Source organism: Solanum pennellii, chromosome 1 (assembly GCF_001406875.1).
Source record: "Solanum pennellii chromosome 1, SPENNV200".
Classification (NCBI taxonomy): Eukaryota; Viridiplantae; Streptophyta; class Magnoliopsida; order Solanales; family Solanaceae; genus Solanum; species Solanum pennellii.
Genome location: NC_028637.1, coordinates 93,538,534 through 93,561,702, shown reverse-complemented (window position 1 = coordinate 93,561,702; position 23,169 = coordinate 93,538,534). Strand labels below are relative to the sequence as shown.

The following is a 23,169-nucleotide window of genomic DNA, read 5'->3' as shown; positions in this document are numbered from 1 at the left end:
TTGTTTAGATCAGCTGAAGATTATTAGAAGAAAGATGAAACAGAAGATTACAAAAAGCTAGAGATCTCAAATTCCATATATGGACGCCCATTTTTACAGACACTCCAAACTTTAAAATCAAAAACCGCAAAAAAAAAAAAGAAAAAAAATTCAACAAAATTGTTTGATGGATTCACATCTGTTGGTGATTCCGATCATATCTTTACATAAGATTTCTGTACTTCTTATTTTTACTTGATATCCTAAATCATAAGCCAATTTCTGTCCTTTTTTTATTTGTTATTATTTGGGCTTATAGCTTCATTGATCATCATCAAGATTCATTGATTATTATCATTATTATCGAAGAAATCAAGCGACTGCAACCGTTCCATTTCGTACAGCTTTATTCGAATCAGTTTCTTTAGTTGTTTGAGTCTCTGTTTTTGTTCTTGAAGATCTCTTTGCTGCAGCAATTTTCCATTTTCTTTCATTAGCTTCATCCATTTCTATCTGTTCTTGTCTGCATTCTTGGCTACAAAATGGTGTATCCCCTCTGTAATCAAAACAAATTTCACTCCCATCAGATCGCTTTTTTCTCCACAAAAAAATAAAAAAAAATAAAAACAGGGGTCTAGATCTTTCTTGATTTACAATAATTACACCCCGTCGTTATAATTGTTGTTATAATATAATATAAATCATAACAGAGTTTGGATCCATGATTTAAACTTTTCATATGACTGAACTGGAAAAAAGAAGGTGAAATACAGTTACACAAACCTGTACATGAAGATGTCATGGTTGTGAGCTAAGGTTCTCTGGCAAAGAGAACAAGTATCAAGAAAATGGGGTTGGTAATTTTCTTCACACCCAGTGTAGTATAGTGCAGCATTCATTTTTCTTCCTTAGTGTTAGAAGAGATTTAAAAAGTGGAAAATTGGGTTTGTTATGTAAGGAAGGAAACTGGATCTAATTGAGAAGAATGATTGATAAGAGCAGAGAAGAATGAGAAAAGTAGATTCTGGGAGGAAGACAAAGGAAGCCCAAAGTCTATTATTTATATTGTTGTCCAAGAGAAAGAAGCTAATAGATTAATAAAATTAGTTGGGTCTCTACATCATTTATCAAATAGTTAAAAGGACTGGTTTGTGTCAAATAAATTGAGACGATAAAATAAATATTTGTGGTATAAATTGTGACGGAGGATGTTGATGGAGCCTTAAGTAAAATATTAGTACTAATAATAGTATTTCTAGGACTTGAGGGAGCAAAAAGAAAAAAAAAAGGAAAAACCAGTAGTTGTTTTTTTATAATCCAGTGGGTGGAATAAAGGAAGTATTATTACATAAGCCAATTTGGTTATGACAGCAAACAAGGCTACTTTTTCTCAATTTGTACCTTTTTTTAGGACAAAAAATGCTTTATTAACAATTTGTTCCCTTATATATGAGAGAATCATTGACAAGTGCATTAACTTTGATATTTTATTCAATTTGCGGTGTATGTTTTTCTCTTCTTTAGTATGAGATTTGCTTTTTGCTGCAAATCTACTAGTATCATTTTTCAACCTCCTTTATTTTGTTTATATCATGCTTTTTTTCTTCCCTTAAGTACACATAGTAACCGTAGTACAAAGTATTTTTATTTGCAAGCATCTTATCATTTTCATTTGCGAGAAATTAAATCTTTATCAATAAAGTTAAAATTTACCATAACTATAGGACCAAACTAGCAAAAAAAAAAAAAGCACATGTTAAAAAATAAAACTGTACTACTAAAAAGGAAAAAAGAAAAAATAATGACTTTTTCCATGATTTCTCTAGAGAAGCTCCATTTTTTGCTGTGTCATTTTTTTTTCCTCCCACATTGGAGCTGTGTCATCACTGGGCCCCACGGGTCCCACATTACAACACATTATGGGTCCCACTTTTCCTTCCATAATTAGAACAGAGCCAATTAAAAACATTGAAGTTGGTGGGACCCAATCAAAAAGGGACCATCTTAAGACATGCGGGCTCAATTTTCAAAGTCTTTGTCTACCCGCTGCCCGAATTCATCTGACCGTACTCGTCGGGCAGTTTATTTAATTTAATTTATTTAATTTTAAGGATTTGCGGTTACACGTCCATCCTAATCATGTCAGTAACTTCTGCACACGTGGCGTAGAAAAAGAAAAAATAAGAAAATATATGAAGCATAAAAATTGAGTCTTACGCGATAGATTTGATTCAGAAGGTATTAACCGAAACTGAACTTGGTGGATGGCTATTCATTAAACTAATTTAGTTATTTCGAAGGAATATTCATATAAAATGATAATAGTATGATAATAGTATCATTAGATAGAAGGATAATTTTTTATATCGAAAAAATATATCGTATAAATTTTGGAAAATCCCTTTAACACGTGGCGTTTTGATTTGTTGAAGAGGGATTTATTCCATGTTCTATGTCATAAGGAGGTGTCACAATATTAACGAGGTCAATGGAATCAACGGTTTTGATCTCAATTATTGTTTCACATAATTATTTTTTTAAAATTTTTATTTTAGCTTTCTCTCTCTTTCTCTGTCAATTACACGTAGGATTTGTTTGGCCATTGGAGCAAATTCTTATTCTTTTTTTTTGTGTGTGTGTGGTTGGGAAAAAACTTATGTATTAAGGTTTAGTATATTCAATGGAGTAGTAGTATTTAATTATTATTTTTTATATAATATTTATCACACTTAATATTCTATGCAATTACTGTTTCACTATTAAAACATAAATAAAATAGATACTCCCTCTCTCAGAATTTATGACTGGTGCTTAGTTGAGCATGAAATTTAAAAAGGAACTTTTAAAATTAGTGAGTAGTTTATAGAAAAAGATATAAACGTTTGGTCCGTAGAAACCATCAGATTAAGAAAAATAAAAAAGTTAAAAGTTAAATTGTGTAAGTGAGTACGGAGTAAAAGTATATTTTTTTTTGAAAGAACAAAGATTTAGGAGATTAACGAAAAGAAACAAAGTGGAGAGTCAATCGCTCATCGTCACAATTTATCATTTGAATCTAATTTTATAAGATACTCATAACTTGATAAATAAGATATGTAAAAAATTAATGTAAAATAGATCTTACTCCTATTTTAAGACGATGGATGGGCTAGCTAATTCTATGTTTATTGTAATACTCTTTCCGTTCGATATTATTTTGTTATGATTTCTATTTTTAGAGTTAAACTATAAAAACTTTGACTAATATTTTAAGATATATTTTTTCATCATATTAATATGCAAAAAATTGTAATTTATAGTACTTTTCATATAATTTTAGAATATCTGATTTTTTTTTGTTTAATATATCGAATTAATATGATCTACTTTATCTTTAAAAATTAGTTAAATTTACTTTCGATAATTGTAACATGACAAACAATTCTGAACGGCGAGAGTACGTGTCCACTTTAATGGTTTGCTTTATATATTAGTAATCTCTTTTTGCAAACTAAGTTAAGAGTGTATGATAAGTAGAGATACTAATTAAAGGGAATCTCTGACACTTGATTGGTTACTTGAATGTGTAATCTACAAATTAGACACGTAATTAGAAGTTAACAACTCCGATGAAATAAATAAACGAGGAATGATTTTTTTTTTCTGTTCCCTAGAAATTTTCTAGTTTAAAAAAGTCTAAGTACGTAATGACAGAGAGATTTCATTTGCTTAATTTATAAATTTAAAATATAATAATTGGCTTTTAAAAATAAAAGAAAAAACGTCTGCAAGTTTGATCAGATTTTGATCTTTTTTAAAAAAGAATTGTGTTGTAATGAATAGGTGGAAATGAGTCAGAAGCAATAATATGATGCATGTGACGGAATCAATTAACACTAAAATAATTAGATATTATGGACCTTAATACATTATATCAGCATCTATTTAACAACTTGTAATAGATTTAATTTTTATTGTTTGGTATATTGTTAGGTCATACCCTAAATGTGGCTTTCTTTTTCAGCTAACTAATGAGGTCATTAAAAGTATGTGGGGGGGTTTTACGGTTGAACTATTGATAGTTTTAAAAATATTTTTATTTAATTAATTAAATTTAAATATACTTTTAATCTTTTAATATGAGTGAAATATATTCTTAAATTTTTGTTAAATTTATAGGTGTTTTCAACACTCTCTTGATTTTTTATTCAGACTGATAATTTTTATATGCAATTTAAAATGGAAACACATTTACATCGAGGATAATTCATATAGTTGATAAAATAAAATATCTGATGATATCACTAATTATAATATTATAACGGAAATTATTAATGAGATATGAGGAAGGAATTAGGATGAGCATTAATCTCGTATTAGGTATTTGAATTAGGGAAGGTTGTAAATTCTTTCACAATTGATTTTTAATACTTTATGGAGTAATAACTAATAAGTAAAGAACTCAAGTGTGGCTCTTTAATTCGTTCTTTTTAATTTATTTATTATATAAAAATAATAATAAATTAAAATTAATTAATTACACTTTACAATTATACTCTTATTACTAAGTAATAGTTTCTGAACTTTTTGAATCACTAAAGTCAAAATTAAACTTTAAATAGATATTATTACTAGAGATGATTTAATAAGTAAAATAAACACTAAAGCAATATTTTTCTAATAAATAAGTGAATTGAAGAAAGTATAGATTATAGAAGACCTACACTCAAATACAATTTAGTCTTTTTGATATCAAATTCATCTTAATTAAATATTTTTATATTGTAAATAAATCATTTGTATGTTAGACATACTAAAAGTGCAATAAATTGTAGGGAGATTTAGATTGAAATGCTAAGTATTGCATTCCTAAAGTGCAACATCGGAGTGATTCAAAAATGTGATTAATTAATTTATCTTTTAATAGAATTTAAAGAAAAAGAGAATTACTTTTTGAGTTATCGTGATGTTGCGCTTTATGAATGTCAACAGAATAACAACTCTGCTTGTAATATAGAAATCCTAATCATTATGAGTGTATTTTTTCAAATTGATGAAGTTTTTCTTTTATCATGTCACATACATTGTGTCTTGTACATTTTGTTGAATATTCAAATATTTTACTTAATATTTATTCATTATTTGTTGGGAAAAGAGTCTGATATACCTCTCAACTTTGTTATTTAGAGATTATATACCCCTTGTTATGAAGTGACTCATATATGCCAAGAACAATAATCGAAAAATTATTTTTATTTTTAATTTACTTAACAAAAGAAAAAATAATTAAAAATAAAAATATTTTTTTTTAATTTCTGACACGATGCTAGCATGACATTGATGTGGCAACGAGTGTAATGCACCACAAAAATTGTGAGAGTGGTATTACACGTCTCAGGTAGGGCTGTTCATGGTTATGGTTAACAACCAAACCAAACCGATTAAGAAAATGATATTTGGTCTAGTTTGGTTAGGTTTGGTTTTTAAATTTTGAAAACCGATACTATTTGGTTTGAGTTTGATTTTACTAAAAACCAACTGCAAAACTAACCAAACTGAACCGTAAATTAGATGTATAAATTTTATTATTATTCATAAATAAATTAAAAAATATTTTGTTAAATTTTATTACTTAAGTCTTCAACTTTATCATTTCTCAATCCAAAACTTTAGCCCAAGCATCACAATCTCAAATCCAAGTCAATCTGTTTTAGTCTTTACGTACTGTATTTCACATAAAATTGTTACACTTTCTTTTAAATGAATCACTTTGTTCGTGTAATGACAACTCTAATATTGTTTAATTGCTTGATTGAATCGACATTAGCTTTTTTGTAAATTGTTTATGTACTTGGTGTTTGTTTCTATAGAGATACGTACGTCCTCAAAAAAATTATTACTTTCAAATCGAATAATCCAAAAAAACTGAACCAAATCGATGGTTATTTTTTTCTGTTTTGGTTTGGTTTGATTTTAGAAATTTTAAAAACCGACTAGATTGGTTTGATTTTGATTTTAATCAATAACCGAACCACGAACACCCCTAGTCTCAGGAGTAAATAAATTCAGTTTTAAATAGTAAATGTGTGTAATAGATCATTAGATCCTCATAATAGTTTAAGTGTCTAACTGACTTTTCGAAACAAGTTAAAGGGAGGAATCTCTATGTCTTTTCCCTTTCTTCGGCCAAAGAGTATATTTTTTTGTCCCAATTTACAATTTTTTTTAAAAATAAGTATAATCTGAATCAACTTTTTGATAGTTATATGACTATAAATTATTATTTTTATCAAAGATAAAATAAGGATTTAAAAATAATTTTATTTATGAATTTATAAAATTTAATAGTATTTTTGATCCAAAATAAAATAAAAAATGCCACGAGATAGCGAAAATAACGAATTTTAAACACGAATACATATAATGTCATTTTCGTAGTAATAATAGCTGTCTTGAAGTAAAATTACTTACCCCACTTCTATATATGTGTCGTTGTATTGTATGCTATTTTTCTCCTATCGAATGTGACATTAAAAAAGTTGATTAATAACAACAAAAAAGGAGATAACATATACAGTAAAAGAAATTAAAGTCATATCATTTCATTCTAAAAGGTCAAGCTTAATTCCTATATTTATGTTCTTATCTAAAATAGTTTAATAATTAGTGTCCAATACGTAATATGTGAACTCGTATACAGAGATAATCAAATAGAATAAATAAATATAAATTCATGAGATGGAGACATAAGATGTTTAAAACCTGAAAGCTAATTTATTGATAGTTGGCAGTATCATCGATAAAACTTAATTTTGAGATCTTCTATACAAGAAGTGACTTCTTAACATCATTTAGATTTTTGATCAATCATAACCTGATATCCGATTCATGTTTTCGGAATCAAACAAACTCAATCATCATGCTCTAAAATCAATCCTCAATTATCTTTTTCGTTGAGTTATACTCTACCTATTCTTCTTATCACCCTTTGCTTCTTGACTCACCCACATATCATGTCCATTTTTTACCCCATACATCATGCACATATTATTCGTAAGAGATATTGACCCTACAAAGTACTTTTTACCTTTATTAGAAAGAGAAAAAAAAGTACTTTATCATATATTCTTAATTTTTTTTAAAAAAAAAGTATATACTATTTATCCTACAAGGATGTATATGATATGGATCCAAACATTATAATTCATTCCATTTTGGATTTTAGTATTGATTATAAAGAACAAAAATGTCTACATTCACTATTTTGGCTTGCTCCCCACCCCAAAAAAAAAAAAACCTTAATTATGTCTTGGAAATACTTTCAACCATAGAATGTGGATATAATTAACAATTCTAAATTAAAAAAATTAGTTTTTTGTAATTAGTAGAGCGTTTGAGGTACTTTACTAAAATACAGTGAAAACGAGACATGAATTAATTTCGACCTTATTTTTTTTTAGATAAGTCTCGAGCTAGCTTTGGACTTATATATGCACTTTTTCAAATCAAGAAAAGATGTTAACCATAATATACAAGAATCATGCACCAATCAAAAATAGAAAAAAGCGCATTTTAATAATTTGTGGTTAAAGATAAAAAAAAAATTGAGAATATTTTAATAGTAGTCTAACTTGGTACCTTCACAAGATAAAAGATAAAATTTATATCGATAATATCATTTTTTTCAAATTTCACTCAGTGGCGGATGCACGTTCAAGTGCATGGGTGCTTGAGCACCCATTACATTTGGAGACAGTACTAATATAATTTGTATGAATATGTAAATTGAGCATCCATTTTGTTACCAACTTTAAATTACAAATAGTTGAACACTCATAACTAAGAAACTCTAAATCCGCTGCTGATTTCACTTATAAAATTACGCTGATATAATATATTAAAGGAGGAAGAAAGAAGTTTTCTTTATAGAACAATAGTCACTCAATTATTATTTTTCATGATGGAAAATATGTTGGATGATAAGAAGATATGTTTTGTAGTATTGATGACTCAAATATGTTGACATCAAATGCCACTCATATTGAGATAAGGATTCAAGATTAAAAATTAGTGATTTAGTTTATTTTATAATAATATATGTGAAATTAATATAAATATTGATTAAACATGTATCTCACCCAATAAACTGTGACAAATTGTCACTTTCATCCAGCTGCTTTTCATTACACAAAAGCAACCAATCCCCAAAGAGTTAGGATAGTGCAAGTTAGAGCTGGCTGATGTAGATGACTTCAATGCATGAGTTTCAAATTAGGTATTGAGATGAATTTAGTCGAGTCAAAATAAAGTAAGCTGAGTAAAAAAATAAAAGAGTGATCGGTCTTTATGAGTCATGTATTTATATTTTTCGTATTATTGGACCTATAATCATGCTATAAACAAACATAACAAGTTATGTCATTAATATTGAAAAACTAACAAATAACTTTTTTTTTGTGATATATGTTCATACCATATTATTCTAGTCTCATGATGATAGAGTAAAATGTATTTTTTTTCAATTTTTTTAAAAAAATTCCACATGGCAACAAATTTGAGGATAAAAATTAAAGATTATCCCGAAAAGAGTCAATTTTTACAAAAGTTTGATTTAAAGATGGGCATGGATTGGACCCAAAATTATGCATCGATGAATTGGGCCTACGTATAACCCGAACGACCCGACCCAACACGACAAAGCCAGCTAGATGATGACCTGGACAATCCATGACGTGTTATTGCTGACATGTCACCTTCTTCTTCAAGCTCCCCTCCGCTCAAATCTCAACCCCAAACACCACTTCGCCGTCGGCCCAAAGCCATGAAACCCCCAAAGAACCACCACAAACACCACTCCGATCAAACGCCGATCCCAAAACCTAAACCCAACAGACCCATCACAGAGATCTTATGGGTTTCCCTTGTAGCCACATGCATTAAGTTCCTTCTAATCCCAGCTTATCACAGCACAGATTTCGAAGTCCACCGTAATTGGCTTGCTATAACTCACTCCCTTCCTCTTTCTCAGTGGTACTCTGACGAAACAAGTCCATGGACCCTCGATTATCCTCCGTTCTTTGCTCATTTCGAGCATTTTCTTTCTTTCTTTGCCTCCCTTGTGGACCCCATTATGGTTCATCTTCAGCAAGGTCTCAATTACAAATCACAACCCACAATTCTTTTTCAAAGACTTACTGTTATAGTATCTGATTTTGTGTTGGTTTTTGGTATTTATAGATTGACACGGAATTTGGGGTATAAAGAGAGAGTTTTGATTTGGGTTTTGGTTATTTATTCGCCTGGGTTGATGATTGTGGACCATTTGCATTTTCAGTATAATGGGTTTCTTTTGGGGATTCTTTTGATATCTCTTTCAGATTTGGAGGAAGGGAAGGATTTGTTAGGTGGTTTTGTTTTTGCAGTTTTGTTGTGTTTTAAGCATTTGTTTGCTGTTGCTGCTCCTGTTTATTTTGTTTATTTGTTGAGGCATTATTGCAGGGGTGGGTTGATTAGGGGGTTTGGGAAATTGAGTATTATGGGGAGTGCAGTTGTGGCTGTTTTTGCTGCTGCTTATGGGCCTTTTCTGTATCATGGACAGGTAAATTTTGCTCTTTTCTGCATTTGAAAGTTCTGATCTTTAGTTCTGTCTCAGTTGATTCTCTAGTTAGTTCCCTATTTGAATCACATGTAAAATTAGATGTTATTTACTCATGTTCTATTGTCTTGTTTTCACTGGCAGAAAGATTTAGTTCATCAAGAATGTGTCGATATTTTATCTTCACTAACTTTATGCATGGATATTTTTACCAATATGTCTATAATTAAGATGACATTTTTAGTCTTAGAACAACAACAAACAATCCTTCAATCTCAATGTGGTTGGTTTCCTTGGGAGTAAAACTAAAACAGTAGTCTCTTGTTTTGCTGTTTGCAGTAGTTCTCTCTATTAATGAAATGTCTTTCATCTTGAAAAAGAAAAAAGGATAGTTGGATTCATCTGTATGAATCCTCACAAACCATGTAGCTCCATTAAGACTTTGAGGCTCGTAGAATATTAATAAAAATTGCTCCAATGTTATGAGTTGCATCTAGCTAGTAACAAAATTGTAGAAACATTGTGATTATGGCTGAAATGTACTTTATTAAGTTTTATTATCTTGTTCTTTTCATTCTTTTAGCCAGTTTGCTGATGATGCTTAAATCTCCGGCAATTAGATAACCTTTGTTTCAAATTTAACCTTGGCTGATCAAAGTGGTTGTTTCCGTTTATTGAATGGTATGATAAAGTATGAAATTCGTTGCCTGTGTGCTCTACTATCAAGTCCTGACAATTTGCCACCTGCTTTCAATCCTGTCGCAGATACAACAAGTGTTCCATCGAATGTTTCCATTTGGTCGAGGACTCTGTCATGCTTACTGGGCTCCGAACTTCTGGGTGTTCTATATAATTCTCGATAAAGTGTTAGCATTTTCGCTTGTGAAAATGGGTTTCAGCGTCCAGACACCGACAGCTTCATTCACTGGTGGACTAGTTGGGGACTCCTCTCCTTTTGCTGTATTACCTAGAGTAAGCATACCCATTCATCTGGTCATCTAACATATGTTGCGTGTCTTGCTTTTTGACAATAACTTCTTTAAGCTCACTGAGTAGGAATCTTCAAATTCAAATGCATGATAAAAGAGTTACCTTATTTTGAGATAAAACATGATAAAAGGAGTTACCTTTCAGCAAATAATATTAGTTAGAGAACTTGTGAACAGCCCATGCTTACACGGGCCTCTATATATTGCAGGTCACCCCCATGGTTACCTTCAGTATTGTTTTACTTGCAATAGCTCCATGTCTTATAAAGGCTTGGAAAGATCCCCAACCAAGGATGATTACTAGATGGATAGCCTATGCTTACACATGCGGCTTTATGTTTGGCTGGCATGTCCATGAGAAAGCTTCACTTCACTTTGTGATTCCCCTTGCCATCATTTCGTTGAAAAGTGTGGAAGATGCAAAACACTATTTCTATTTGTCCATAGGTAATTCACTTTTTACTCACTTTTTAGTGGTGATTGACCTCTCAAAGTCATCTGGAAGGCCTGAATTTGTATCACAACATGATTTATGTGATAAGTCTTTTACCATCTAAATTTGCAGAAAATTCATATTTATATCTTTCTGTATAGTTCAGTCACTCTTCTGTTTGCTATCATCTTCTAGAAGTTGTTCCGTAATTTGTGTTTCTTATGTTCTTGTATTTTATTTTTGCTGTGAATTGCTCATTTTACATGACCATACAAAAATCAGAGCTCTTTCAGTTGGAAATAGGTGTTGCTTTCAAGCACCATTCTATTATTAATGTCATTATTTCATCTCATAAAGCATCATGATACCGCAATTAGTCAAAACATATTGTCCAAAAATGCTGTTATCATTACCATGATGAATCAGTTATACCTTGCATAATTACTAGGCTTCACAATCAAATTCCACTGGGAAATGTACAAGTGTTTGGTTAATCTAGAAAACAACAAGAAGAATTTGGTATTAAACCAGGTTGTGGCATACATGATTTGTATGTCTACTTAAATCCCCATTTTTGGTTTTAATGCAAAAATATCTACGACTTTTCTAACGTCCTTGATGTTTAAGATTGATTTTGCGCAGAAAGCTTTTCCTATTTTCTGGTGTAACTGCTCTTTTGTGAGAAGTTATTGAGAGACCTATAACTATTAGGATAAAATAAAGGTTTATTAAAGTGAAAGTTAACATGAGAGTTTGTTAGTTAATCTACTTGGACTAGAACTCCGGAGAGGATTCAACAGATTCTTCTATTCTGCAGTACAATTAAATCGGCCATTTTTGGTATGTGCGGGTAAAACACTATAGTCAAATGGTCTTCAACCATGAATCCTTGAGCTAGTAGAATCACATTAAACGATCCTAAGACCAGGTTGACACCAGTTTCATTCTCTTCATCAAAAGATTTATGATTCTATCCTATCATTAACAACATTTTGATCCTCCATTTTGATGTCGCTATTATGTTGCAGGAATTATACCTGTGAGTTTTAATTGCACGAGGTTACCCGAAATAACCAGCTTTAAGTTGCATCATTTCCTTTTCCTTTTCCCTAGATAGAAGATATAGGTGAGCTATCGATTGGCTAGGAGTCCTTTGATTCTTCAGAAATTCGAAACTGAATCACCACTGTAACATGGAAAAACACATTAGTTTTAGTATTGTTCCATCAGTTACTGTATTAATGGAAGTGCTCAGTAAGTAAAACTCATACGTTCAATACTTAGTGTATGTTGGTTAGGTTTGTTATAGTGTGTTTTGAGCTATCCATTTTTACACCGGTGCCTCAGGTTTATCATGTCCGACCTCAAAATTATCCTTATTTAGTTGGGGGCTCTTGAAATTTTTGCAGATTACACTACTGAATTCTTCCTTTGTATGCTATTTTTGTTACTACTATCGTTGTGATGTTGCTTCTCCTCCTCCTTCCTCTTTATCTGGTCACATACCATCTGTAACTTTTATTTCCAGAGACTAACATGTGAACCCTTCTGTGCATGCAGTGTCCTGCTATTCTCTATTCCCGTTGTTATTTGAAGCCCAAGAGTATCCAATTAAGGTTCTCTTACTGCTTTTACATGCTACACTGATGTGGATTGCATTCTCCTCTCATTTTACAACAACTAATAGAAAAGCAGCTGAAAGTGAACAGACAAGATATAACAAAACGAGGTTCATCGTTGGATGGTTTGGGAAGTTATACTTGCTAGGTCTCGTGGCCGTTGAGATATATGGACAATTCGTTCATCCTATTATCTTTGCTGAGAGGCTTCCTTTCATGCCTCTTATGATGATCAGCATATATTGTGCATTCGGAATGATGTACTCTTGGATCTGGCAGTTGAAGCAGATTGTCAAGTGTCATAAACACAGGTAGCTTTCAAATACAACCAGCAGCTACTTATATATACAAGAGATAGAACTCGATACATGTAGCTACAACAACAACATACCCAGTGTAATCCCACAAGTAGAGCCCTTACCCCTAATAGACCCTCGGCTCAAAAAGAGAAGTTATCAGAGCAGGGTTTTGCATTGGATTCATGTAATAGCTAAAATGCTAATTCTAGATCGGCTTTTGTGTAAACAGTTTTGAGAAACTTTAAATCTGAATACCAAATGTTTATTAGATGCTAATTAACTTGTATCATAGTTGTTAATTTTATATGCACATTCCAAAAAGTTGAAGAAGTTTCAAACTAATCCTAATATGTTTATTCCTTTTTACCAAAAAAGAACTGCTCTCCTCGTTTTGTGCTGTGTTTTTTTACTCTGTTTGTTATTATTATTATATATACACTTGCCATTAGTAGGGCTTATCCACAAGCCAAGGTCCTATTCTACAAATGAATATTTTTTAAATAAACAAAAGAAATTCTTAATTTTAAAATTCAATTTTAAAGGAATATACTTGAACAATCTGGCAATAAGTTCCTTGATAATGACCAAAATTATCAAACTAAAACATATAAAATATTAGGTTCTTTGTTGGATAGTCAATTTGGAACAAGTATGAAACATTTTAATTAATTATACCATTTCTCATCCATCCTATTTTACAAAAAAAAAAAATTAAAATAAAAACAGAAGTTCTCATAAGTCATGCTGCTATATCGCATTGACCCCATAAAAACATATCTCTGATCTTTATCAGTTTTTTTTTTAAAAAAAAGTTTTGTCTTTTCATTTGATCTTCATTTAAGATGACATCAATCTTAGGCCTAGTTAAAAAAAAAAAAGAAAAAATAAATAAATATATGGATAATTTAAAGTTATTCGTATATTTTTAAAAAGATTATAGTTTATTTTGATTGAAGTAATATTATGATTTTGCTAGTTATTTTTAATTTAAATTTGAGAAAACTTATACACATTAAAATAATGCAATGTTATGTGTATTAAAATAAATAATGTTATATTAGACATGTGATCCACGAAACAATATTTTTATTGAATTAAACTTTGAAAAAACATCCAAAATTGTTTCTATGTAACATTTGCTCAATTCCATAGCAAACCTAACTTAGAAGTAACATTCTATTAATTTGTACTCCAATTCATAATTCACTAATTGAAAATTTTGGCTCTTTCATACCAATACATGCACCATGTTTTCCACAACAAAACTTATACCTAATATATTCTTATGTAGTATAATAAAATGTAATTAACTATCTAAATTTTATATAACATAATTAAAAAACTACCAAACATTATATTAATTACCCAACGATCGAACAATCCCTAAGTTTCTCATTCGAAAACTGCCAAGACCAAATCATCACACATAATTTCCTTTTTATTTACTTAATAATCAACGATCAACATATCATTCATTTTTATCTTTTGTTGAATATGGCTAAATAAATCCATTTCTTCATTTGGTTAGCAATCCTCGACAAAAAAAACTATCCCTCAAGTCACGTAAAAGAGAAAAGAAAAAGAACATCAAAATAAATATTTATAATTTAAGAAATCAATGGATCTTTTCTTCTTTTTTTTTTTCTTTCAAAATAAACAATTTAGCCTCTGATGAGTAAAACAACTAACCAAGCTAAATAAATATTCTATCGGTTCAATTTTACTTATTCGATTTTGAAGATTATATATATATTGAATTAGAAGCGTGTATTAATCGGTTCAATTTGGTTTTATATATATCGGTTGATTTATTGATTTTTTATTTTTAAATATACTAACCCAATAACAAACTAATACGATATTTTGATTTTTGGTTTATCGATCTATCAGTTTTTGATTTACCCAATAAAAAAATGTCCATAAAATGTTACATGTCTTATCACTTCTCTAAATGCATTATATAGTTAAACAAGAAAGATAATGAGAAATTGCATCAATAAGAGAAATATATTACGAATGTTATAATTACATATTACCATCAAATTATAGTATGAAATTTTTATGTTAATCAAATTACGGACCTTTACAAACTTGCAAATGCTACAACCTACAATTACAAACTAAAATTAAAATAAAGTAGTTCAACAAGACTAAAACTAAAACTAAAATCAAATAGCTGCAATTGTGAGCCCCCTACTTTAATCTTTAGATTTTGACTAAGCTGTAAAAACTAGTAAAGCGATCTAGTGTGAAGTTGGTAGAATACTAATAATTTAATATAATTATCGTGTCTAATAATAAGTTAAATTCTTAAATAGTTAGGAAGGATAAAATAATAAATTATTACCGTCTTATTAGATTATTGATTTATCCAATAACCGATACCAAACCAATACAACAATAAAACTCATTAAAAACTCAATAATCTAATAACTCAATAATAATAATCCAATAATTTCTTTTATTTGATTTATCGATTGATTCGATTTTTCACCCTCCTATATTGAACGACTTAAATTGATGGCCAAATTAAATGATGCTCCTTTCTTTCGTTTTTACTTGTCACTATAAAAATAATTTATTTTTTTTCCTTTTATCCTATGTATTGAAAAAAGAGAGCAGCAAACAGCCGAAATAGAGAATTTTGGTGATTTATTTATAAGCTCATCTTCAATTTCATTAGTATTTCAACTTCTCAACAAAAAAATATTACTCTCCACAACAATTATGGGTTCCAGTAGCAGTCGTATAAGATCATCATCCGGGTCAGGGTCAGGGTCAAGACCTAAACGGAGCAAGCTCAAACTTTCCTCTTTCTTCTGTGGTGGTGCATCCACTTCTCAGTTGGACCATGAGGTACTTTTCTTGATCTTTATCCACCTTTCTATATTAATGTGTATTTCAGAAGAAAAAAAAAAGTAATCTTTTTTGTTGTTTTTGGGCTTTGGGGTGCACTATTTGAGTTGTTGTATGATTTATCTGTGTTGTATTCTTGATAATTTTGATTCTAGTAACAAGGTGTTGATCATGGTCAAAAGGGGTTGCTTCAATTTGTTTCTTTTCTTTTTCCCCTTTACTTTCTTGGGTATTTTTGTTACTTCCTTAAAGTTATCGTCTTTATTTGATTTACCAATAGTGAAGTCTCAAGTCCAGAGTTGACTTTTGTGTTTCTGTGGTCACTATGCATCTCATTTGTTTTTTTCAGTTGGGAATGGTGTAATGAACCTAAATGGGCTCTGTTTCTTTCTTTCTTGTGGTGAATAATTGGTGATAATGGGCTTGTTTTTGGTTTTTGCATTTTGGTAATTCATTTGTGATGGATGGAGATTTTACTAGGATATCTAACAAAGGGTATTTTTTTTTGTTGAACTTAAGTAAATGGGATAAAGCGCGCCTGAACTGTTTCGTGCTTGGAAAATAGATGCTTAATGAATGGTATTCATTGTTGCTCTCTAGCTATAGAAAGTCTCTTTGAGCTTTGACATGTCTTTTACATTTCCTACAAGAAACTAAAACTCTTAATCCAGTTCAACGTATTTCATCTCTTATATTACCAAAGTTGTGGAAGTTGTAGTGAGCAGGCTTTAACAAGTGGTGGTGCAGCTATAGTATCATGCATTTTGTATTTGTTCGGTCCTTCTGTACTATGCTGTTATGAGTTTTTTCTTTTGTTGTTATAACTTCTACATACTTTTTAAGGTCGTAAATTGTTTAATGGTGCATCGTTAACATTCGCGTAAGGAGCTTGTAAGTATCATGCTCACTTCTCTGATTAAAAGAGGCAGCTAATATGTTTTAAAAGGCTGTATTGCTCAAGGAAGAGTTGAAGTAGAGAAAAAAGTATCGCCTCAGTTGAACAAATTTGCACTCACTTTACTGCTTTTGAACTGCGTGCAGGCAATTCAAGTTTATTGCTATGTGTAATAATATATTTCCCTTTATTAGGGTCCAGTAGAACATCATATGTTATGTTACATGTTCGTCATGCTGACTTAATCTTAATATCAAGTTCTACCTACCCTATAATCTTCATCCTTAAATTTGAAATTGAGATATGATGATGTTGTACAGCTTGAAGATTATCCCCAACCTCTGGTTGGTGATTTTTCTCGGAATTCTATAGCAGAATCTTCTTCAACATTTAGTTCAGAAGTTGGTCATGCTACTCAACCTGAGACAGAATCCTCATCAGAAAGCACTAGTGGTCTTAGTCATGATGCTTTTGTTGAATATAATTTGACAAATGCCGAAGTGAACATCAATAATACATGCATTTCAAATGAAAAACATTCAATATCTGACCAGGTTAGTTCTTATTTAATTCATAACTTCCACTCGATACTGTAAATGGAAACAACCATCTCAAGAATCGGTCTCTTCACAGGCTAGAGACAGCTTGGCTGCAGCTGTTAGTACTGAATCTTTGACGCGCTTGAATACTGAAGACTCTCACACTGTTCCAGAAGAGTGCAGAAGCTCATGTTCACAAGGGGATTCAATGGAGAATCACGGAGATGTGCATATTGAGTCAAGTTCTGATTCTGGATCCATTTCTGTTACTTCTGATTCTATACCAAGGCATCAATTTCTCGAGGGTGATACCTCTGAAGAAGCAACAACTTCAGGTTCAGGATTTCTTTTGCTGGATAGTGAACTTGGAGTACACTCCTCTCAAGATGTGCTACATGTTGATGTGGTGAGTATCTCTTCCAACATGTTATCTAGTAACATTGCTGATATAGGTAGTCAAGAAACAAGAAGAAACAGTAGGAGGCTCTTTTGGGATGCTATATCAAGACGCAGTTTAAGAAGGCATAGTGATTCTCCAACCATTGTTTTCGCAACTGGTCATGCTGATGATGTAGGATCTCGTGACAGATGGCTAATTGATTTGAATGGTGATCTCCATTATGATGGGGTTGGATTTGATTCTGGTTATGGGGCTGGTGGGAATTATCGCAGAAGTGAACAAAGACAAACAACAAGATCTGAGGTAATATATCAAGATCTCTTCTGCTACTAATGTTTTTGACTGTTTGAGGTGGATATAGGCAATCCCTGCATTTTATTTTATTTTTATATATAGAGAGAGCATGTTTAACTTAAAAGCACATTTTTCGATCATAATGAGTGTGAATTATATCAGGAGAAGGTAAATGCACTAGTCTTCTTTGTAGGGGTTTTGGTCTGTTACTCTGTTATGATGGCTAATTATTTTCTGCCCTCTTATGTTATACTTATTAGTCTACTCACACTAACCAAAGCTTGATTATCTAGGCATATCATCCATATTTATGTTTCACGCACTATATTATATCAGATGTTAACTTGCATTTTGTCTCGTTTAATATCGTTTTTTTAAATATATTTTCCACTAGTCGCAGTAGAATATCTTAAGAAAACATTGGTCTCAGCTAAGTTTCCCTTTCTTTTTCCATGTACATCTTTCTTTATTAAGGACATGCTGTCTTACATGAGAAAACCAAAGGTGCTTATGGCAACAATTCAAAAAAGTCTCTCTTTTGTTAAAAAAATAAAATAAAATTGTGTTTGCATAAATGTGTAATTATAATTCTACAACTTTCTATGAGCACAAAATGCATCTTAACTTTATGTTTAGTCATTGTAGCATCGTGAGTCTACTTTCAAATACGGACTACTTGGCACTTATATCACCTCTCTTTTGAGGCGTTTAATATCATGCTTCCTTATGTTCTTTTTATTTTTCATGCCTATAATTCATTAATGATAATCCCAATAACCTATCTGTATTACATATACAGATATCTGAAAGAGGTCTTGAAGGCCTTGGTAACCGAGTTCCACAACAAAATCTTTGCTCATCAGGCCTTCATCCTGATGGTACATGTTCGTGTGAACCATTACTTACAACTGAAGAGTTCAGTACCCTTGCAAGTATTTCACGAATAATTATACTAGCTGAGGCCTTATTTGAGGTATGTCTCCAGCATCTAATGTCCTTAAGTTTCAAATTGTAGTGGGTATTTTTTGTTAGGAATGACAACTTAAGAATATTCTCTATGCATATTATGCATCCTTCCTTTTCCCTATTCAAGTCACATTCAGGAGATATATTACAATGAACTCTCATGTTGTTTGTGGATTTTGAGGATGTCAAGTTTACTGTTATTTCCATATAAACACTTGGAAGGAAACAAGAAAGGAACAAGACAAAGGAACAAGACAAGTTGCTGTTATCTATCAGCTCGTGCTTTTTGACAATGGAGTATGTCTAACTCTAGATTGAGGGATGTAAGAGCCCTCCTTGTTGGACTGCAAGTTGGGAATTGGCTTGTCTTTGAACTAGAATAAAATAGATCTAATTAGGCGTTTACTAATCTTTGGTTGAGATCTTCTTTCCTCTATAAGAGTTTGTCCCTTTTGTGAATCAACCTGTTTGGTTTGGCCGTGCTCCATTATCTAATTATTTTAAAAATAGGAAGTTGTGTTGTGTAGTATATTTTTTTCTTGACTACTGATTGGAGGTATCGGACACCGGTAGAAACCAGGAAAAAAAGAATGGAGATTTTTTTTCCTTAATTGATCGGTGTTGCTGGATGTTTGTTAATCCGTCCTAAAGAAACTTTGCATCTGCATTTTTTCTTGGTGATAGATCACCAAGGGTAAACAAAACTCTAGGAGCATAGTAGAAATGCTTGACATCAGTTTATCCAGTATTAAGAACCCTATATAATAATTCCAGCTGAAAGCGTGAATAATCCAACTTGCATAGTTTGCTATTCCGAAGGCACTTGTTGTTGCCAATTTCCTTAATCGCAGAGACCAAAGTTTGGATTCAGTGCAAGCTTGAATGTTAATTTTACAGTCTTCAGCACCTTCTCCGAGAAGAATCTTTTTTACATTGTTCAACACTAATAGCATAGTGCCTGCTTAAAAGACTATTTTTATTCTGTAAGTTGTAAAACTTTTGAAGGGGAACTACACTTTTATTGTAGTATACCTATGGATATATAGACTAAAGTTACCAGTTGCAAAAAAAAAAGTGTACTATAGACAGAGAGATTGAGAGGGATATTTTTTTTTTGAGAATGGAGATTGAGAGAGATATTTTTTTTTTGAGAATGGAGATTGAGAGGGATATACTGGATACAGAATGAATGTACTTTCAAGATTGAAGGCTAAAGAAATGAGGTGTTCACGGTTACTGATTTTTTTCATTCAATAATTTGTGACCTGTTAATGCTTTCTGGTATCTACCCTTGCCTTATTATGTGATTGCAATAGTTTGAGCTGATATGGCTTGGTTTCTTTTTTTAGGTCCTCGATGAGATCCATCAACAATCTTTCACACTTTCGCTATCTACGCTCTCGCTTCCAGCTCCAGATTCTGTTGTGGACTCATTTCCTGTCAAGTCTCACAAGAAGTTAGGAGCTGTAGACAATGCTCCCACTGATATCCAACAGTATGTCTTCTTAACTACTTGAATAGTTGATATGCATGTTTCAGTTGTGTTGCCTCCTAAGGTATATACGTTAGCAGTTAGTAATTTGCACTGCCTCCTCCCCTCTAAATAATAGTCTTCCGCTTTGGTAGCTGAACACTGAAGAGAAAGAAAACAAAGAGATTAAAAGAAGTCGGAGAAAGCAAAAGATAAAGAACAGAAAGTTGTTCATGTATATTGTCAGTTCTACGGTTCTCCAGTCTCCTACTGCAGTAGTTTGTTATTAATTTGGATTTGTTAGGAAAATCAAATTCAGAGTATCATCATGCATGAATTATGGCTTTAGCTAGCATGCTTGTGAAATACTTATAAAAATAAAAATGGTCTCTTAATAATTGTTCTTAAACATTTGACACATAAATTTCCCTCTTTGGATTCATTTGACTCTTTGTTTAGATGTAATGGGATCTAATAAAGCTATCTTTTACCCAGCTGTTAGACACAAGCATAGCTGGATTTTTGATCCTTGGGCAATCTTCAGTCTTTACTACCAACATCATGAAGATTCTTGGCTTGAGGGTTACGAGCTATCCTCCCAGTTTGTTTTGACGAGTATCCATTACTCTATCATCTATCAAAGGCTCTATCTGGTTCTTTATAACTGAAGAATCTCTCTTGATCAGTTATTTGCAAGTTTCAACTATATTTGGACCTTGCCCTTATGATCACTAGATTGGGGTAGCCATATTTCAAAGCTAAAATTTCAGTCCCCACCGAATTTTCCATTTCCAGAAGTTTCTGCAGATTCAAAGATGTAATTTAAGCATCAAGTAATGTTACAACAACAACAACATACCCAGTGTAGTCCCCACAAGGTGGAGTTTTAGGAGGGTAGACTGTACGCAGACCTTACCCCTACCATCGGAGGTAGAGAGACTGTTTTCGATGGACCCTCAGCTTAGAGAAGAAAATCCAAAGTAGTCCCTGAATAAGAAGTAAAGGAAGTAGGAGAAACAACTGATAATAACAAAAACAAACAGATAGTGACAGAGAAGAAACTACAACAAAAACAATGCAATAATTGAGATATAAGGAAACAATAAATAGTAACAGATACTTAAAACATATAGTAGTGTTGATGGGAGTATTTTCTGTTCTGTAGTCTTTAACCTTTTCTGTTTGAACTTCAAGGGGCAAAAACATAAACAGCTTGACAGCCTCAAAATTCAGCCATGACAATGAATTTGGGTAAAGATTATATACTCTGTATTAATAAGCTGTACTATGTTTTTGTAGGTGCCACATTTGTTTGGCTGAGTACGAGGAGGGAGACAAACTGAGGGTGCTCCCTTGCCGCCATGAATATCACATGCATTGTATCGATAAATGGCTTAAGGAAGTAAACCGGTATGATATGTTCAGAGAATTCAGCGTATTACTATGTACTTTGAGATGTAGCTTGTGCCTCATTTTCCTACTTTCTGGTTTTCCAGGGTCTGCCCCGTTTGCAGGTGCAATGTTTGTGAGAATCCCGCGATTGGTTCTGTCTCGAATTCAGAAGCTTCTTAACAATGGTACTAAACTGTGTAAATATAGAACAGATTTAGGTGAAAATGTTGTACTGAATTGTGTTAATATAACAGCTGCAAGAATTGTAAATATATGATACATATAGGTAAAATTGAGTTGAAGAGTTCTCTTATTTATTTTTTCATTTTGATATAGAGCAATAACAATTTCACGAACCTCATATACAAAAATTATTAAATAACATAGTACAATATTTATTTAGAAAAAAATAAGATTAAACTGGGGATAAATTTGAATCTACGTTTGTATTTGTAGTAGGATGATCATTATCTATATAACATTCACAAACTTCTCCAAAGTCACAATAAGGTTTACAATTACGACCTTGAACCACCCACGCACAATCTTCATTTGTAGAACATACTATTTGAGCTTCAACTTTAATATATAAAACATCTGTGAAAATAATATCATTAAGTCATTTTTCTGTAAGAAAATTATTTACATATATATAGACAGAGAGTGTGTGTGTCTCACAAACCTATTGCAACAACAAAAAGTGCCATAATATAAACAAACTTCAAGGCTGTCTTCTCCATATCTAGAATATTTATAGGTGTATATGTTTGTCTATTTTATTTTACTATATATTGTATAAAATTTTAGACAGGTTTATTTATAGTTTAGAGAATAGTCATATTTATGAGAAATTGACGTTATGTTTTGATAAATGTGGTTTACTATTCAAAATTAAATTCATGCAAGTTGTAACTCCCTTTCAAATGCCTCATTTTTTTTTACGTAATGGAGTAACGTTTATTAAGTAGAAAGTTGAACAAGTAGAGAGTACATGACTCAATTAGAATATTTGTTCGATTATTTAACATATTTTGATTTGTGACTGTTTAATTGTGATATAAATTCGATCACATGGGTTAGTTCCTTTAAAATGCAATGAAGATCACCAATCTAAACAGAAAATTTATATATATTTCCTTAAAATTGTTAGCAAAACTTACTTTAGCACTTAAATTATACGAGTGTTTAAATATTTCTTAACATTTTTAAGTGATTTTTTTCACCTTGAGATTATAACATCATTCTCACTCATCACATTATAGTCACGTAAGCGCCACATCATAACTATGTAGGCATCACATCATCAATTTTTTTTTACTTATCACTATTTTTTCTTAAACACTTTTTAAAATTAATTATGTCAATTGATTAATTTATAAATACAATCCCCCCCCCCCCCCCCCCCCCCCCCCCCCCCCCCCCCCCCCCCCCCCCCCCCCCCCCCCCCCCCCCCCCCCCCCCCC

At 31.6% G+C, this 23,169-nt stretch overlaps 3 protein-coding genes across 6 annotated transcripts; 2 read left to right on the top strand and 1 right to left on the bottom strand.

Moving 5' to 3' along the window:
* On the bottom strand, nucleotides 1-1,074 carry LOC107009337 (FCS-Like Zinc finger 3). Its single transcript, XM_015208655.2, has 2 exons — nucleotides 763-1,074; nucleotides 1-535 (listed from the first exon to the last, which is right to left on the bottom strand). Exons 1-2 carry the CDS (start codon nucleotides 876-878, stop codon nucleotides 352-354), a joined length of 300 nt encoding a protein of 99 aa, XP_015064141.1. The 5' UTR covers nucleotides 879-1,074; the 3' UTR covers nucleotides 1-351.
* A 7,454-nt stretch (nucleotides 1,075-8,528) lies between these two features.
* Nucleotides 8,529-13,179, top strand: LOC107011146 (probable dolichyl pyrophosphate Glc1Man9GlcNAc2 alpha-1,3-glucosyltransferase). Its single transcript, XM_015210520.2, has 4 exons — nucleotides 8,529-9,556; nucleotides 10,319-10,525; nucleotides 10,752-10,989; nucleotides 12,536-13,179. The coding sequence occupies exons 1-4, from the start codon at nucleotides 8,705-8,707 to the stop codon at nucleotides 12,907-12,909; spliced, it is 1,671 nt and encodes a 556-aa protein (XP_015066006.1). The 5' UTR covers nucleotides 8,529-8,704; the 3' UTR covers nucleotides 12,910-13,179.
* Nucleotides 13,180-15,508: 2,329 nt separating this feature from the next.
* LOC107008316 (E3 ubiquitin ligase BIG BROTHER-related-like) lies at nucleotides 15,509-22,041 on the top strand. Of its 4 annotated transcripts, none has more exons than XR_001455243.2 (7): nucleotides 15,509-15,749; nucleotides 16,965-17,198; nucleotides 17,278-17,886; nucleotides 18,677-18,850; nucleotides 20,193-20,338; nucleotides 20,810-20,929; nucleotides 21,614-21,724. XR_001455243.2 is itself a non-coding variant. In XM_015207297.2 (7 exons), exons 1-7 carry the CDS (start codon nucleotides 15,621-15,623, stop codon nucleotides 21,884-21,886), a joined length of 1,479 nt encoding a protein of 492 aa, XP_015062783.1. In that variant the 5' UTR covers nucleotides 15,511-15,620; the 3' UTR covers nucleotides 21,887-22,041. The 4 variants fall into 4 exon arrangements, 3 of the variants coding, with proteins under 3 accessions (XP_015062785.1, XP_015062783.1, XP_015062784.1); XM_015207297.2 differs by lacking the exon at nucleotides 20,810-20,929 and adding an exon at nucleotides 21,811-22,041 and having other exon boundaries at nucleotides 15,511-15,749; XM_015207298.2 differs by lacking the exons at nucleotides 15,509-15,749; nucleotides 20,810-20,929 and adding exons at nucleotides 15,784-16,328; nucleotides 21,811-22,041.
* The last annotated feature ends 1,128 nt before the right edge of the window (nucleotides 22,042-23,169 follow it).

What these genes read in the sequence shown, in the direction of transcription:
- LOC107009337 (XM_015208655.2), bottom strand. Translation starts at nt 878, where the DNA reads ATGAATGCTGCACTATACTACACTGGGTGTGAAGAAAATTACCAACCC. An exon ending in CATGACATCTTCATGTACAG is followed by an intron (nt 536 to 762) that starts GTTTGTGTAACT and finishes TTTTGATTACAG; the next exon opens with AGGGGATACACCATTTTGTA.
- LOC107011146 (XM_015210520.2), top strand. Translation starts at nt 8,705, where the DNA reads ATGTCACCTTCTTCTTCAAGCTCCCCTCCGCTCAAATCTCAACCCCAA. An exon ending in CTTTTGCTGTATTACCTAGA is followed by an intron (nt 10,526 to 10,751) that starts GTAAGCATACCC and finishes TATATATTGCAG; the next exon opens with GTCACCCCCATGGTTACCTT. An exon ending in CTATTTCTATTTGTCCATAG is followed by an intron (nt 10,990 to 12,535) that starts GTAATTCACTTT and finishes CTGTGCATGCAG; the next exon opens with TGTCCTGCTATTCTCTATTC.
- LOC107008316 (XM_015207297.2), top strand. Translation starts at nt 15,621, where the DNA reads ATGGGTTCCAGTAGCAGTCGTATAAGATCATCATCCGGGTCAGGGTCA. An exon ending in AACATTCAATATCTGACCAG is followed by an intron (nt 17,199 to 17,277) that starts GTTAGTTCTTAT and finishes GTCTCTTCACAG; the next exon opens with GCTAGAGACAGCTTGGCTGC. An exon ending in GCTCCCACTGATATCCAACA is followed by an intron (nt 20,339 to 21,613) that starts GTATGTCTTCTT and finishes ATGTTTTTGTAG; the next exon opens with GTGCCACATTTGTTTGGCTG.